General features: G+C 47.0%; 1 protein-coding gene and 1 long non-coding RNA gene across 6 annotated transcripts in view; one reads left to right on the forward strand and one right to left on the reverse strand.

Annotated features, from left to right (window-relative positions):
• TBL1XR1 (TBL1X/Y related 1) overlaps positions 1-16,059 on the reverse strand; it is a 178,862-nt gene that overhangs the window by 15,415 nt on the left and 147,388 nt on the right. For all 5 annotated transcript variants that reach the window (XM_083739633.1, XM_083739637.1, XM_083739636.1 and 2 more), the window contains exons 5-10: positions 15,688-15,907; positions 6,296-6,428; positions 4,919-5,060; positions 3,881-3,944; positions 3,620-3,717; positions 1,988-2,048 (exon numbers count right to left, since the gene is read on the reverse strand). In XM_083739633.1, the coding sequence (XP_083595759.1) occupies positions 1,988-2,048; positions 3,620-3,717; positions 3,881-3,944; positions 4,919-5,060; positions 6,296-6,428; positions 15,688-15,907 (718 nt within the window). The remainder of the gene's footprint in view (positions 1-1,987; positions 2,049-3,619; positions 3,718-3,880; positions 3,945-4,918; positions 5,061-6,295; positions 6,429-15,687; positions 15,908-16,059) is intronic.
• LOC310845141 overlaps positions 7,037-16,059 on the forward strand; it is a 35,906-nt gene continuing 26,883 nt past the window's right edge. Inside the window, exons 1-2 of the long non-coding RNA XR_014564507.1 lie at positions 7,037-7,811; positions 13,680-13,745. This is a non-coding gene — a long non-coding RNA (uncharacterized lncRNA). The remainder of the gene's footprint in view (positions 7,812-13,679; positions 13,746-16,059) is intronic.

The following is a 16,059-nucleotide window of genomic DNA, read 5'->3' on the forward strand; positions in this document are numbered from 1 at the left end:
TAACAAGCTCCACTAAACCGGAAGTAGATGCTCCTGGTTGCAAACTTTGCCCTGGGATGTGAGCGGAAGTTGCGTGCCTTTGGCACGGCAGCAGTGGGAGGCCCCATTAGTGAAAGCGTGCCTCATGTTAAGAACAGTTTCAGGTTAAGAGCGGACCTCTGGAACGGATTAAGTTCGTAACCGGAGGTACCACTGTACTGTCGTATTTTTATGTATTGCAATTTTGCTGTTATTTTTACTGATGATAATTTAAGTAACGATTCATTGCAATTGTCGAGAGTGAATTTCTGCTTAATTATTATTTGCTGATATTCTGCAAATTCATTTTAAAGTCTGCTGTTATATTCTAACAAATTACTGCATACTACACAGTGTTACATTGGAAGTCGAACGGAATCTGTTCCGGAAGTCCGTTCGACTTCCAAAACGTTTGGGAACCAAGGCGCGGCTTTCAATTGGTTGCAGGAAGCGTCTGCAGCCAACCGGAAGCCGCGTCGGGTGTTCGGGTTCCAAAGAACGTTCGCAAACCGGAACACTCACTTCCGGGTTTGCGGCGTTCGGGAGCCAAAACGTTCGACTCGCAAGGCGTTTTGTTTGTACTTTATTTGATGTAAGTTGTTTATTTAAAGTCATATTTTTATTATGACTTATTTGCATGGGAACGGATTGCTACAAGATGTGTGATGTGTGTTGTACATTTTCTTCAGTTTGTAAATGGACTTGCAATATACAAAGGCGGTAAACAAATTAAAAGTGAAATGAAATGGACTCTGGATGGAGGTCTCTATGCACATGCCTGGAAGCCTTTGATGTTTATAAGGATGTGTGTCATCACAGCCCCTCTCCCCAACGCCACAGGCCTTGGATGATGCAAAGCTAGTGCAGAAGGGACTGTCATCTTGGCCCCCATTTCACCTGGACAAGGCACTTGGTGGAACAAGGAAGCAGCGTGGATATGGGAAATCCAGGTTCAAATTGCTGCTCAGCCATAAAGCTCAATGGAAACATATATTTAGGGAGATATTGCCCAGCCTAACCTACTGCTCAGGACTGATTATATTTTAGGTTGGAAAACCATAAAATCATGGAGTTGGAAGGGACCACGAAGGTCTTCTACAGTCCAACCCGCTGCAATGCAGGAATCTTTCGCCCAACATAGGGCTTGAACCCAGGACCCCAAGATTAAGATCATAGAATGATAGAGTTGGAAGAGACCACAAGGGCCATCGAGTCCAACCCCCTGCCAAGCAGGAAACACCATCAGAGCACTCCTGACATATGGTTGTCAAGCTACTGCTTAAAGACCTCCAAAGAAGGAGACTCCACCACACTCCTTGGCAGCAAATTCCACTGTCGAACAGCTCTTACTGTCAGGAAGTTCTTCCTAATGTTTAGGTGGAATCTCCTTTCTTGTAGTTTGGATCCATTGCTCTGTGTCCGCTTCTCTGGAGCAGCAGAAAACAACCTTTCTCCCTCCTCTATGTGACATCCTTTTATCATGTTAAGATGTTCTGCATCAAGCAGAAACTTAAAATCATTACTCTCTAATAATAGATCCTGAGACCCGAGGGTCAAGACGAGACTGTGTCATCCGTAAACAATGCAGATTTAACCGAGGAGGAATACAAAAATTAGCCCAGATGGCTCTTTGGAAGAGGGCAAGGCCAGAGGAAGATGAGATCTGAATTGACATGCCAGAGACTCGGGATTTAACAAGGTGGTTCCATCTGCAGGTTTTCAAAAGTCATACCAACTCAAATGAAAGGTGCAATGGATTGTGTACTAAATATATCTTCTTTTGATAATGTAGCAAAGAGATTTTGTGCACAGTCGTGCTTGCTTTTTTTTTTTTTTTTTTTTAAAAGGGGTATGGATAATCTTGATTTTAATCAAGACCAACTGAGCCTTAAAAGGCAGTGTCTTCCACTGTTAATTGTCCCTCCCCTAGTTTTCAAAACTAATTGCTTCTTTGAAAAGAAATACGTACCAGAATGGAAAGGAAACTGCTGTTTGGCTTCTCCAGTATGTGCATCCCAAATAATTGTGGTCTGAATTAAAACAAACAAACAAACAGCAAAAGACCATAAAATTGCTTTTGTTGATCTCACTCGTTGCTAAAGTCTGCCAAACCGGCATTATTCAGATTGTATGTTTTGTAGGTTTGCTATTTAAAAATGCCCCAAGCAAAATTTTATCTACCAGACAGGTGCAGCTTACAAGTTTGCATTATTAGAAAGCAGTTCCTAATATCCATATTACTCGTCTGTAATCTCCTAATTAGCTCATCTCCCTTCAAATATTTGCAGGCTGCAGCGCCTGCCTTCAGCTAACCACTTAGTGCCCGACACATTATTTGCACACCAACAGCTCCCTCCTGCTCCAAAAGCGGCTTCAGGGGTGGGTGATGTGAAGTAAAGAGCATGCTAAACCCTTTCTCCACGAGCTGCTTATCCACTCTAAATCTAACACAAGCTCCCTTTCCTTTGTGCAAGGTTCAAAAGTTGTTTGCCTTCACTGTGACAATGACTAGTAAACCAATGATAATGACTAGTAAACCTTCATGTTCGTAAGATTAAGAGCTCCTGCAAAGAGGATGACTTCTGGCCGTTTGATAAATCTCTCTCTCTCTCTCTCTCTCTCTCTCTCTCTCTCTCTCACACACACACACACACACACACACACACACACACACAGTGATTTTACCCAGGACAAAATTGGAATCCACAAGCTTTAGGCTCATGTGCTCCCTTTCCTTCCTTTCTGTGCTGAGAAAACGACACAGGGATCCCTTAATTTATTTAAAAGTACTATCCCGATTGCCATTTTCAGAGAGATCCCACGAGTGCATTTATTTGGCAAAGTTACATCAGACTGGATTACCTACATAGCATTTCCCATAATGGCCTTGTGATGTGGATTTTCCAAGTTAATGTATTTAATATTATTTTTGCTGTAAGTGATAATAACTTCTTCTTATTAATATTATCATCATCCTGCTGCCCAGTTAATTGAGGGCACCTTTTCAACTGGTCAAAAGCTTTTTAAGTGATTCAAACCAACTGATAAGACTAAATGCTTCAAGCATCTGCTTAAAACTTCCTGTGAATGTGAAACATACATTTGTCCTCTTGGGTCAGGGAGATCAGTGGCAGTTCCCTGTCGAGTACACACAGCATAGCAAATTTGGGTTTCCTGCTGCAAAATGCATAAAGGAGCCCATAAGCAAGAAAAGGGAAATCCAAGGGGACGTCATGCATAAACTGCAGGGAATGTTCTCTAAGATTCTCCATATATTTGTCTGGTCTCATCTTAAGCTGCTCCAGCCTTGGGAATGTTCACTTGCTCTCAGAAGTTCGCCATTTGACAGTTCGCCCCCACCATACTTGAGCGAACTGCAATTTCCACTAGTATTAAGAGACCACACTTGTTGTCAAGAATGCTCATAAGTCACCTGCTATATTAAGGCATAGTGAAGATGGTTGTTTCCAAACCCAGAGAGGCTCTCACATGGCCTTACTGTCTTTTTTCTGTTGAGTTTTCAAATCTAAACCTGTTTGGTGCGCCCCATAATTTGATCTCGCCGAAATGGGATTACTGAATAAGCCAGATGCTGTCTTACCTTGTCCACGCCTGCGCTCAATATGAAGTTGCCCTTTTTGTTCCATTTTAATGCAAATATAGGACCTTTATGTTGCCCTAACGTGCTGGCGAGATTACCTGGACAATAAAGAGGGCATTTATTACAATTCTAAAAATGGGAAAACGAAAGATTGAAACAAATTATACTATGCACAAGAGAAGAAAAAAGGACACTGGAACAAAATTACACAAAATTACAAAAGAAAGAAAAAAGAAGACAACTGAAAAACCATGTGCTCACCATCTTTAGTCCATATCCTTGCAAATCCATCGTATGACCCTGTTGCTAGAAGCGTACCTTCGCTCTGTGGGGCAAAAGAAGAAGAGGAGTTTGGATTTGATATCCCGCTTTATCACTACCCTAAGGAGTATTAAAGCGGCTAACAATCTCCTTTCCCCTCCTCCCCAACAAACACTCTGTGAGGTGAGTGGGGCTGAGAGACTTCAGAGAAGTGTGACTGGCCCAAGGTCACCCAGCAGCTGCATTTGGAGGAGCGGGAAAGCGAACCCAGTTCACCAGATTACTACCAACAGGTTTTCTTAAAGCCTGTTCCAATACTATTCCAGGGTGAGCCTTTATTGCACCGATGGGGGTGGTGCGGTGCGGAATCCATTTAAGGTCTCTTCACCAAGATACCCCTCTTCGACTTTTTCCAGGTCTGGAGAACCTGACACCCACCAGATATTGTTGAACTGCAATCCCATCATCCCTGACTCTTGGCCATGAGAGTTCTGAGTTCCCAACCCGCTGACCTACACCTTTGGTTTTTTTCTTTGTTATGCTTCTCTGATGCTGATCTGGGACTATTATAAAGCTCACTTGTAACTTTACTTGCTCTTTTGCATTTCTTGCCTTTAGCTTCTTTGCCCAGACAGCTGATTTGAGTGCGCTCAAGGGCTTGTGCATGCCTACTGTGTACAACTCCGGTACACAATAAAACACTTCTGAAAGCCCACTGAGTCTTGAAAGTTCTCTTCTGTGCAGAACAGGGAGCTGATGTGCTTCCTGAATCCTTATGGGGTTGCAAGGTTCAGCCTTCCAGATAATATCCCAGCTACGTCAAATGTTGACCTTTCAGTAGGTATGCGTTTTACTGGTTACCATGGGCATTAGTGGCATTAAAAGCAGCGACGAAAGGGACACGGTCAACTCACAGTTCTAAATGGAAAGTTCAAAAAAGAACTCCCTCATCCCTCCCGTGGATGCCCACTGTAACTTGGAAGCTGAAAATATGGGTTTTGCAAAGTACGTTTGGAGCACCGGAGAGTTTCTGCTTACATTCCAATCTAGGGAAGTCACGTCTTTGTTGCTCGGTACATCTTGGCCCCCTTCTCGTATACAGTGCCGAAGGACCAGCTGTGTGGATCCACTGGTACTGTTTTCACTAAGGTTCCATATTCTTGCCGTTGAATCTCCCGATCTGCAAAATAAACAGGGATCATGGGCTTCTTTGAGCCAATAATTTACCACCACCTTGCAAGAGCAAAAGGTGTGGGTAACACTGTCTGGTCACAACCATTCCCAGAATTACAGGCTTTTTTGCTACAAACGTTCCAATCAGTCTTTCACATTTCTCCTTTGTGTGCAGTAACGTTACACGGACCTCATTCCGCTGTTTTGAATGGGAATGCTTTTACGTTGCCCCAAATAATGTGCTTACCACTTTCGCCACTGCAAAGAGCCAAGAAGCTACGGTTAATTATGCCAAAACGAACAAAAAACCCCCCTTTTTAAAATATGCCACTTTGTCGACACCATTGTGCGATTCAAGCAGTCCTATTCCCAGGGTCTTCAGAGAAGAGCTGGACGGCTAATTAAAGTATCCACAGCTGGAGGATACCAAACCACCTGTCGCAGTGTGCAAAATATATGGGGACAACTAGCAAATAAAGTAGCCGTGTGCCACAAGCTGGCCTCCAATTTTTCAAAAGATTTATTCCCCTGCAAGCGAGCCTTCCATTTTTCGCAGGGAGTCCCCCCCACCCAACACAATTGCTTCAGAATTTTGGTGGGTGTTAGGCTGAGCTTATATTTTATAACAGTGAGGTGCTTCTGGGTGTTAGACTTTCCTTTAAGCATGCTTCTTGATATGAAAAAAAAACAACAACAACACCCATGGGATTTTGAAGAAGAGTTTGGATTTGATACCCCGCTTTATCACTACTCTAAGGAGTCTCAAAGCAGCTAACATTCTCCTTTCCCTTCCTCCCCCATAACAAACACTCTGTGGGGTGAGTGGGGCTGAGAGACTTCAGAGAAGTGTGACTAGTCCAAGGTCACCCAGAAGCTACATGTGGAGGAGCAGAGATGTGAACCCGGTTCACCAGATTACAAGTCCACCGCTCTTAACCACTACACCACACTGGCTCTGAAGCTGTGGAAGTTGGCTACCAGGTGCCTCAGAACAGCATGCTTACTGATTTTGTTTTTAAGGTAAGTTCTGCCTTTCTCCCTCTCTTTGCCTTTGGTTTTTTTAAAAAAAGAACTTTCTGCACGGATAAGAAGTTAAAAACTAAAAAGACTCAACTTCTTTGTACAAAACAAACAGATGCCAGATGTGCAGTCGACGGCCTCCCCGCCTTCTCGTGCTTAAAGAAAAGGCTGTGCAACCAGAGTAAAGAACTGCGTCTGTAAATGTCTTTAGGGGAAACATACCCAGAGGCCAGGAGGTCGCAAACAGGGTTCCACGCACAGATGAATACTTCTGATTCGTGGCCACGCAGCACCACTGCTTTGTTAGAAGGGATTTCGACGTCGCCATCTACTTCCATCATATCCGTGTGATTATCTGCAGAACAGAGGACAACAACAGGGAGTAGGTATGTTACTATGGACCCGCTCCTTCCTTGAATCCTGTCTTTTGGCCTGCAGGACCATGGACAGCACACCTTGGTTGCTTGGTACATCTTTGCCCTGACCCCACCGCCATCTTACATATAGTGCTGATGGACCAGAGGGAACTGTTTCGAGCAGCAGCAGTCAGCAGGGAGGGGGGCAGTGCTTCTCTGACCTCTCTCCGGCACCACTACTTAGAGAGCGGGCAGACCTGCTTCTCAGTTTGATCCTTTCTCGTGGTTTTGAATGTTTCGTGGTATTTTATGCATTGCTACTGGACGATAATTTTAATTGATTGCAGTTTAGTAATTATTTGATGTAATGGTTAAGTATGAGCTGTGTAACTAGTGTTTGCTGATAAATTTAACGCTATTCGAATGGATTATTTAACATTGCTTTATTTCATATGTTGCTTATTTTAAGGTTAGGTTTTTATAACGACTTCTTCATTGGATCAGATTATTAGGGGTGTGAGATCTCTGCAGTCTGCTTTGTTGTTTCTTCAGCTTACAAACCCATCTTGAGCATAGCAATATACTATTTAATAGTGAAATGAAATGAAATTTCAGCACAGTGCAAACGCACCGGCAGAACCAATCCGCCACTCATGCTGGTGCACTTGCACTGCACCAACCTCCCTGATGCCTCTCCCTTCCTCGTAAGCATAGCGACACCAGGGAAAAGGAAAATATTGCTGCTCCGTCCCACCAACCACTACTGGTTTTCAGCAGGTTTTCACACTCTAACCATTGACTCTGAGCACATACTCTGTTGGGCTCTTCTCTGCTTCCCTAGATCACTGGGCCTTCTGGCACACCCTCCTACACCTCAGCATCAGAAGCAATGTGCCCTTTCTATAGGTTGATGCAACCGAACTGCATTCAATCCATCAAACAGGGTCCTGGGAGTGGAGATCCAGAGTGATGTAGTGGACACAATGCTGGACTTAGCAGTGATGGGGATTTCTATCTCTTATCTGGCCATGAAGGTCAGAGTAACCAGTCACAACCTCCCTGTTTAATTGACCTCAGAGGACTGTTTTGATTATACAAGTTAGGGGAACCATGTTGATGTATAAGGATGCAGAGAAAAAAGGACAAGAAAGGGGTATTTAGGTGTGCTGGTTAATTTTGGGCATGCTTGTCCTGCACCTGCAACTGGTTAACCATGTGAGAGTGAGTCAGCAGGCATGTGAGAGTGACTCAGCACAATCTAAAGTATAAATACCCTTGTGTTTGAAGCAAGTTTGCTCTTGGCTCCTGCCCTGGGCCAGAGCCTAGTCTGTGTTGGAGCACTGCAAGAAGGTATGCTGCTGGAAAGACCGTGTACTACAACTGTATGTAACTGCTAAGCTGTGGATCTGCTTTATATTGCCCATAAAGGGACTGTCTGGTGTTTTTCTGTTTCATTGGAACACTCCGCTGGCGTGTTGAAAGGGCACTCTGTATATGCCCCAATAAAGTACGCATGCTATCTCATGATCTTTGGAGGTTTTAGTAACAGTGAATAAAAATTGCCTTAAGAGTAAAGCCAAAATATTTCTTGTGTGCATACAAATTATGTATTTGTCACCGCATGCATTTTTTATCTTCATTGTTCGTGTACTTTATTATGCTAAAGAGGTGGTTTCTAGGGTGATGCAGGGCTGAGGGCAAGACAAGACCACCTTAATTCTGATTTAAACATACGCTGTATGATGGGATAGTGAGCTGCTTGTGCGTAAAAGCTTGATCCCTCTGGGGTTTGGCTGGTCATCCAAACCGAGGCACTAACGGAGCCCCCAAAGCATGACTCCGTCAGTCGCTGGTAGAATCTGACAGTGGGCGTCTACGGAATTTACGCCAACATAAAAGCTGTTTGACGGACATGCGCCTTCGTGACTCTCTGCGTGACAGTTTCCGGCGAAGGGTGGGAGTTCCTAATGGGGGTTTTGTTACCTCTTCGCTATTCTCACTAGAAGTATCCCAGAGCCTCCCCTCCGCTGTGACTCCTGCACTCCCCCTGCTGGTTCCTTCCTCTGCTGCAGATTCTCTCCTATTCTCCTGGAGCCTGTCCACCACCTGTCCCTCCGATGGCAGTTCCCTGACATCCACCTCCCCCCCCAGGGCCCCCTTCACCCCCTCCCGCCTCCTCTCCCACTGGCGGTGAGGGCGGAAAGCCCCTGAAGGAACTCTCCTCGTCATCCGAGGATTCAAACACTTCTAGCCACGGCGTACCGTCTCTCTCCCCGTCTTCCTCTTCTTCGTCGGAGTCGGCTTCCTCACCCACCCCTGACTCTGGGAACCCTTCAAACTCTCCTTCCTCATCGGTGGTCCCAAAGTGTTCCCTTCTAAATCGTGCTACGGGTTGCGGTTTTCTTGGGAAACGCTGATGAAATGTTTCTATTAAGACCTCGTCATTGACTACCTCTGCTGGTACCCAAGTGTTTTCCGACTCTACTTCCCCCTCCCATTCTACCAGATATTCCACCTGATTCCCCTTCCACCTGGAATCAATGATTCCTGCCACGTTCATGTCGCGCTCTCTCTCTTCTATCACGGGCGTTTGGGTGGCCTCTCTCTCACGCTCCCCCCACTCACGTCCCTCTCGGTACGGCGACAGTAATGACCTGTGAAATACTGGGTGTAATTTCATGTGACTGGGCAGCCTGAGTTTGAATGCTACTGGGTTGACCTGCTGTATGACCTCAAAGGGTCCCAATCTTTTGGGTCTCAATTTCTTACTCCCGCCCTTGAACGGTAGTCCTTGGGTGGATAACCACACCCGGTCTCCCACCCTTATAGTTTCACCTTCCCTCCTATTTCTGTCTGCTTGCTTCTTATATTCTTCCTTGGCTTTCTCTAAGTTAAGTTGAAGCTGACGGTGGATCGCTTCCATCTCTTCAAAAAAATATTCCGCCGCCGGCACGCTCCACCTCTCCCCTCCCTCTCCTGGGAATGCCCGGGGGTGACACCCATAATTTGCCAGAAAGGGACTCATCCCTGTGGACACGTTCTCCGCGTTGTTGTAGGCAAATTCTGCTAGAGGTAACTTATCCACCCAATCATTTTCTCTGTCTTTTACATAACACCTCAGGTATTGTTGTAAAATCCCGTTTGCCCTTTCCGCTTGCCCATTTGTTTCTGGGTGCCGGGCAGTTGAGAAATTGAGTTCTACGTGCAGTAAGCTCATAAGTTTCCTCCAGAACCTGGAAGTAAATTGTTTCCCTCTGTCGCTCAAAACCCTCAAGGGGGCGCCATGCAACCTAAAAATATGTTCTACAAACAACTTGGCGGTTTCCTCCGCTGTGACCGCATGTGAACAAGCTATAAAATGACACATCTTGGTTAATAGATCTACCACCACCATGACAGCTGTTTTGCCTTTGGATTTTGGCAGGTCCGTCATAAAATCTATGGATACTGCCTCCCATGGCCTTTCTGGCGTGGGTAAGGGTTGTAATAGCCCCGCTGGCGCCACCCTCTCTCCTTTCGCTCGCTGGCACCTGTCGCAACCCCTGACATATTCCCGTACGTCCTCCCTCACCTTGGGCCACCAAAACTCCCTGGTAACCAACCACATGGTTTTGTGCTGTCCAAAATGTCCCGCTGTGGGGCTGTCATGCAACTGCTTGAGTACTCTGCCCCTCAGTTCCCCATCGGGTATGTACAGTGCCCCTTTGTAATACAATGCCCCGTTCTTTTCTTCAAACCCCCCTGTGTTCTCCTCTGTCCTCCTGAGCTCTCTGAGTTTCTCTTGGGCGTATTCATCGTTCTCAGTACCCTCTATCAGTTCCCTCTGCCCCACCAATGCCGCCCCACACACCCAGCGGTCTTCAGGGATTACATGCCTTGCCTCAGGCGCTCCCTCCCCCTCTAAGTACTCAGGTTTCCTGGAAAGAGCGTCCGCCCTCACGTTCTCGGAGCCGGGCACGTAACGAATCTCAAAGTGGAATTTGGAGAACTCCTGGGCCCATCGCACTTGTCTCTGGTTCAGCACTCGGGCTGTTCTCCAGTATTCCAGATTTTTGTGGTCAGTTCGGACTTGAACCTTGTGCTGCGCCCCAATCAGCAAGTGCCGCCATTTCCGGAATGCTTCATGAATGGCGAGCAGTTCTCGGTCGTATACTGTGTAGTTCCTCTCGGATTTGTTCAACTTCCGCGAGAAGAATGCACACGGTCTCCATTCAGACGTATCTTTTCCCGGCTGGAGAAGAACGGCCCCCACCGCTCGGTCTGACGCGTCAGTCTCTACTCTCATTGGTTGTTGTAGATCCACGTGCAAAAGTTGCTCTTCCGACGCAAACGCCTGCTTTAAACGTTCGAACGCCCGCTGCGCTTCTTCCGTCCAAACAAATTTCTTTTTGCTACTAAGACAATCCGTGATGGGCGCTGTTAAATGGGCAAAGTTTTTGATGAACTTCCTATAGAAGTTTCCGAAGCCCAGGAACCTTTGCACGTCCTTCTTGGTCTTTGGTGTTTTCCATTCCAGTACCGCTTGAACCTTGCTGGGATCCATGGCCAATCCCTTGTCAGACAACCGGTACCCCAGGAATTCCACCTCCCTGGTATGAAACTGACACTTCTCCAGTTTCACCCACAGCCGGTTTTCTCGTAGCTTGCTCAGTACCTCTCTTACATCTCGCACATGCTGCTCCTCATTCTCTGAGTACACCAGGACGTCATCTAAGAACGCTACGCAGTTCTTGTAGAGCAGTGGCCCCAGGACGTGATTCATGAATGATTGAAAGCAGGCGGAGCCCGCTTGTAATCCGAAAGGCATAACCCGGTACTCAAAAGCCCCCAAGGGGGTGAACATAGTGGTCTTCCACTCATCCCCCTTTCTCACACGTATCAAGTTATATGCCCCCCTAAGGTCCAGCTTGGTAAAAATTTTCCCTTTTCTCACCCGTGTTAGAATGTCATCAATTCTAGGCATAGGGAAAGTCACTGGTTCTGACACTGCATTTAGGGCCCTGAAATCACATACAAGCCTGGGCCTGCCCGTGTTTTTTTTGTCCACAAAGAACACTGGGCTGCTCCCCACCGCTCGTGACTCTCTGATGAAACCTCGCTTGAGGTTCTTGTCAATGAACTCCCTTAACTCCTGCATCTCACTGTCTGACATTGCATACAGCTTGCCCACTGGCAATTGTGCTCCTGGGAGTAAGTTAATTTGACAGTCAAAGGGTCTGTGCGGGGGCAGTTTATCTGCTTCTTTTTCGCTGAATACGTCAATCAAGTCAGCGTATTGTGGTGGCACCCTCCCCTTGTCCATCACTTCCATCCCTGCTAGAGTGGCCCTGGCCCCTGCCTGAGCCTCTCCCTCCTTGCAGTGTTCTAGGCAATGTGCTGATCCAAAGGAAACCACTCTCTGATGCCAGCCTACTAGCGGATCGTGTAGTGCCAGCCAGCTCATTCCCAAGATAATAGGAGCTCCTCCCAAGGTGGCTACGTTAAACGCTATCAGTTCTGTGTGTCTTGCCACCCTCATTATCATTGGTACAGTTTGTTGGTTCACTTCTCCTCCCAACAGCTCCCTCCCATCAATCGTGGTAACCTGCAAAGGCTTACTTAATGGGATAGTCTGTATCTGGTGTTCAGCTGCAAACTCCTTACTCATGAAATTACATGAGCTACCTGAATCCAATAGCGCTTTTATCTTCAGTGGGTGTCCGTTTGCCAGTTCCAGCAACACCTCTATCACAAGCGCTGGTTTTGGAGGTTCCGGCATGGGCACATTCACTACTCCCTGGCCTGGCTGCTGTGCCCTGATGTTGGCAACCAGGCGTTGGCTTTTACTTGCTCCGTGATTTCTTCTTCCTCCTTCCCCCCAACAGTTCCCGCCATCCCTTGCCATTCCTTCCTTTGCGGACAGACTCTGGCAAAGTGACCTGGCTGTTGGCAGAGATAGCATCTCTTGCCGCTCTTTCCCTCCTTCTTCCGCCCTTCACTGGTGTTTGAAACTGCGCGCGCGCGCGCTGTTCCAAGTTCCATCGGCTCTGCTGGCGGGAAAGGCTGCTCCGGAATCTCTGGAATGCGGAAGTCCTTCCAACGTTCCCCCTTTCCTTCCCGCTTTTCCATAGCTCTAGCCTCCTGGCGTGCTCCTATGGACAGCGCTGATTTAGTCAGCTGATCCATAGACTCCGCCCTAGGCGCCCGGGAAAGTTCATCTTTCACTGCCGGAGAGAGACCTTCTTCAAACAGCATTTGAATAGGTTCACTAGCAAGGTCCCACCCTAGTCTATGAATCAGCATGGTGAACTCAGTCCAGTACTCACGTACAGATCGGCTCCCCTGTTTACACGCCATTAACTGTCTGCGCACCACCCCCTGCTCGATCTCGCTGGAAAACATCAAGTCCATGGCGCGAAAAAACTTCATAGTGTCCTTTAAGATTTCATTATTGGCTGCCATCAGGGGCCGAACCCAGTCCTTCGCCCCTCCCTCTAGATGGCCAATCACGTACGCCACTCTAGAGTTCTCATCGGGGAAGTCATCAAACAGTAGATTGAGAGCATATTGCATCTCTGTCCTAAAGGCTTGATAGTTCCTGGGATCCCCCCCAAATTTCTGCACCAATCCAGGCACCCGTCTGGCAAGTGGGGTGGTTTTCCCTTTATCCGCATCTTGAGCCCTCCTCTCCTCGAGCCTCGCCGTTTGCAGCGCCAGCTGGACCTCCAACGCCCTGTACCTTTCTTCCAGGCTTGGACCTGCTCCAGCTCCTCCGGTTCCGGCTGGTTCGCTCATGATGCCCTCTGCTTGCACAAGCTGCTTTCAAAGACTGTCAGATTGCTATGATGGGATAGTGAGCTGCTTGTGCGTAAAAGCTTGATTCCTCTGGGGTTTGGCTGGTCATCCAAACCGAGGCACTAACGGAGCCCCCAAAGCATGACTCCGTCAGTCGCTGGTAGAATCTGACAGTGGGCGTCTACGGAATTTACGCCAACATAAAAGCTGTTTGACGGACATGCGCCTTCGTGACTCTCTGCGTGACAGTTTCCGGCGAAGGGTGGGAGTTCCTAATGGGGGTTTTGTTACCTCTTCGCTATTCTCACTAGAAGTATCCCAGAGCCTCCCCTCCGCTGTGACTCCTGCACTCCCCCTGCTGGTTCCTTCCTCTGCTGCAGATTCTCTCCTATTCTCCTGGAGCCTGTCCACCACCTGTCCCTCCGATGGCAGTTCCCTGACACGCTGTAATGGAAAACTCTCCTATCCCCATACAGATCATTTTGCCATCTTCAACTAACTCCACGGAGGTGTGTCGCAAACCAGTGGCTAATCATGACAAGGTACAGTAAGTTTCTTTATTTACTTTGGCATGGAATTCACATTGGCATGTCGGTTTAAACAAGCAAAAGTCAACAGTTTTGAGTCTAAGCTGGTGGCGACATTTTTCTAGTATTTCAAAAGGATATTGAAACTCCAAAAGGTGAAATCAGATTAAGCCAAGGGAGCCAAGGACAGAAAGTTATGGTTAGCAAATGCAATCCACTTCCTATTATGGAGATCTATGTACAACCTTTGCAAGTCTGGTAACTAATTTAAGAGTGACCTTCTGCAAAAAGCACACATGCAAGACAGAGGGTAGAGGGGCAGCTTTTCCCCCAAGTCATCTCAGTATCCCTCGCACTGGATACAGAAGCTACATAAATCCTTCTTTCTGCAAAGGCAGACAGAGAGCAGGTATCATTTGCGTTTGCAGCCAGTAGGGGTGGCTGGTAAATCACATTATCTTTAGACCAGTAGTCTGGATTTCTAGCATAAGCGGCAACTCACAGTTAACAAGCAAAAAAAGAAGGGCGGGAAAGCACCAACAATCACCCTGGCTTCTAAATCCAAACATGGAAAGGAATGGAGACATTAGTTTTAAAGAGAACGTGCATTTCTGCAGGTTTACCAATGCAAATAATAGCCAAGTGTTGGAAGCATACTTTAGGGGAGAGCTTGGGCTCACAGTTAACCTTCCACTGCCAGCAGAGGCCAGCTTGCTGCTGGGACCCTTGCAAACAATGCTGGTCTGATCCTGCAAGGCGCTTTTGTGTGTGTTTTTAAAGCAAGAGCGAACTCAGGATCAGTCAACAGTTTTGCTTCAACTGTTGAGAACCAAGCATATGGTTTTGCTTTGCAGGTTTAAAATAAATCAGTAGACTGTGGGCACAGTAGTAAATAAGAAGCAGGCCACACAAGGTGGGACTCTGCTAAGCCTGAATTTAGGATTTTGACTGTGTTTCGTGAAGAATGTGCTTTGTGTCTGGGACCTTCAATGGAGGCAAACTTGCCCAGATGCGATTCTGCTGGCTGAAAAATGTTCCGCAATCGTAGGAATTGCAACAGTAATTTCACTCTTCCAATGCTGCATTTTGTGACTGATATAATTCACATGCCTGTCTGAGAAGACTGTGGGAACGGAAGACAGCCTTATCTCTCTTCCGCTGTAAGTACTTTGTAATGTACTTTTGCTTTTACAGTGGTACCTCGGGTTACATACGCTTCAGGTTACAGACTCCGCTAACCCAGAAATAGTACCTTGGGTTAAGAACTTTGCTTCAGGATGAGAACGGAAATCGTGTGGCGGCAGCACAGCGGCAGCAGGAGGCCCCATTAGCTAAAGTGGTGCTTCAGGTTAAGAACAGTTTCAGGTTAAGAACGAACCTCCAGAACAAATTAAGTACGTAACCGGAGGTACCACTGTGCTTTGTTCTGTTTGTGCTCTCGGAGCAGAAGAGAACGGTCACCATTATGCTGTAGTCTGTACATAGTGTGTAAATAAATAGTATATTAGACTACTATGTTTCACGTTTCTTGCTGTGTTATGCTAGATGATTAGTGTGCATAAATCAAGCTGGTTTATGTTGCTGAGCGCACTGGAGAAGAAGGGAGATGCCTTTTCCAGTGTTGCGCATACCGGAGGATGATTGGAGTTCTAGCAGGAACCCCTTGGTGTTTTCCAACAAACTGCAACAGCTGGGAAACGTTGCAGATAAAAGTGTGCACGCGCTGGGAACATGGTGCTTTGAGCAACACTGTCCAACCCCCCCCAAGCCCCCCCCTTTCAAATGTTTACAAACATTTGGTGCGGCCGTGTCCCGATCACATAGCCAAATTTGTTCGCTCAAATACCAGGAAGCAGCAGCATATGGAGATGCTTCATGCAGACGGCTCTGCGTGAAATTCAGAACTTAACGGCAAGAGCACAGCCACCTAATCCTTCTTGCATGCCGGCTTACTTACTTGCTAGAGTGTGGGCTCCATTTTCCTCGCCGTTTGCAGTGTTTTCGCCATTCTTCGCAGACCCCTGCTGGTTTGTCGGAGCCGCCGCCGCAGCGGCCGCCGCCTGTTGCTGGGCGAGTTTGTCCCTGTAGGCCTGCTGTCTCGTCTGCACCACATCGGGCATCACGGCGTCTATCAGCGAGAGGGACTCTATCGGCCTACCATCGAACAAAGTACCATCCTGATTTGCAGGTTGAGGATGAGAGAGAGAGAGAGAGAGAGAGAGAGAGAGAGAGAGAGTTAGTTAGTTTAAATGACAGGTCAAATTTTGCAACAATAATCTCAGGGCAGGAGCATAAACAAACCTGTCCTGACGATGATGAATTTTGACCA

Source organism: Podarcis gaigeae, assembly GCF_964106915.1.
Source record: "Podarcis gaigeae genome assembly, chromosome: 5".
In the NCBI taxonomy this organism is placed as follows: domain Eukaryota; kingdom Metazoa; phylum Chordata; class Lepidosauria; order Squamata; family Lacertidae; genus Podarcis; species Podarcis gaigeae.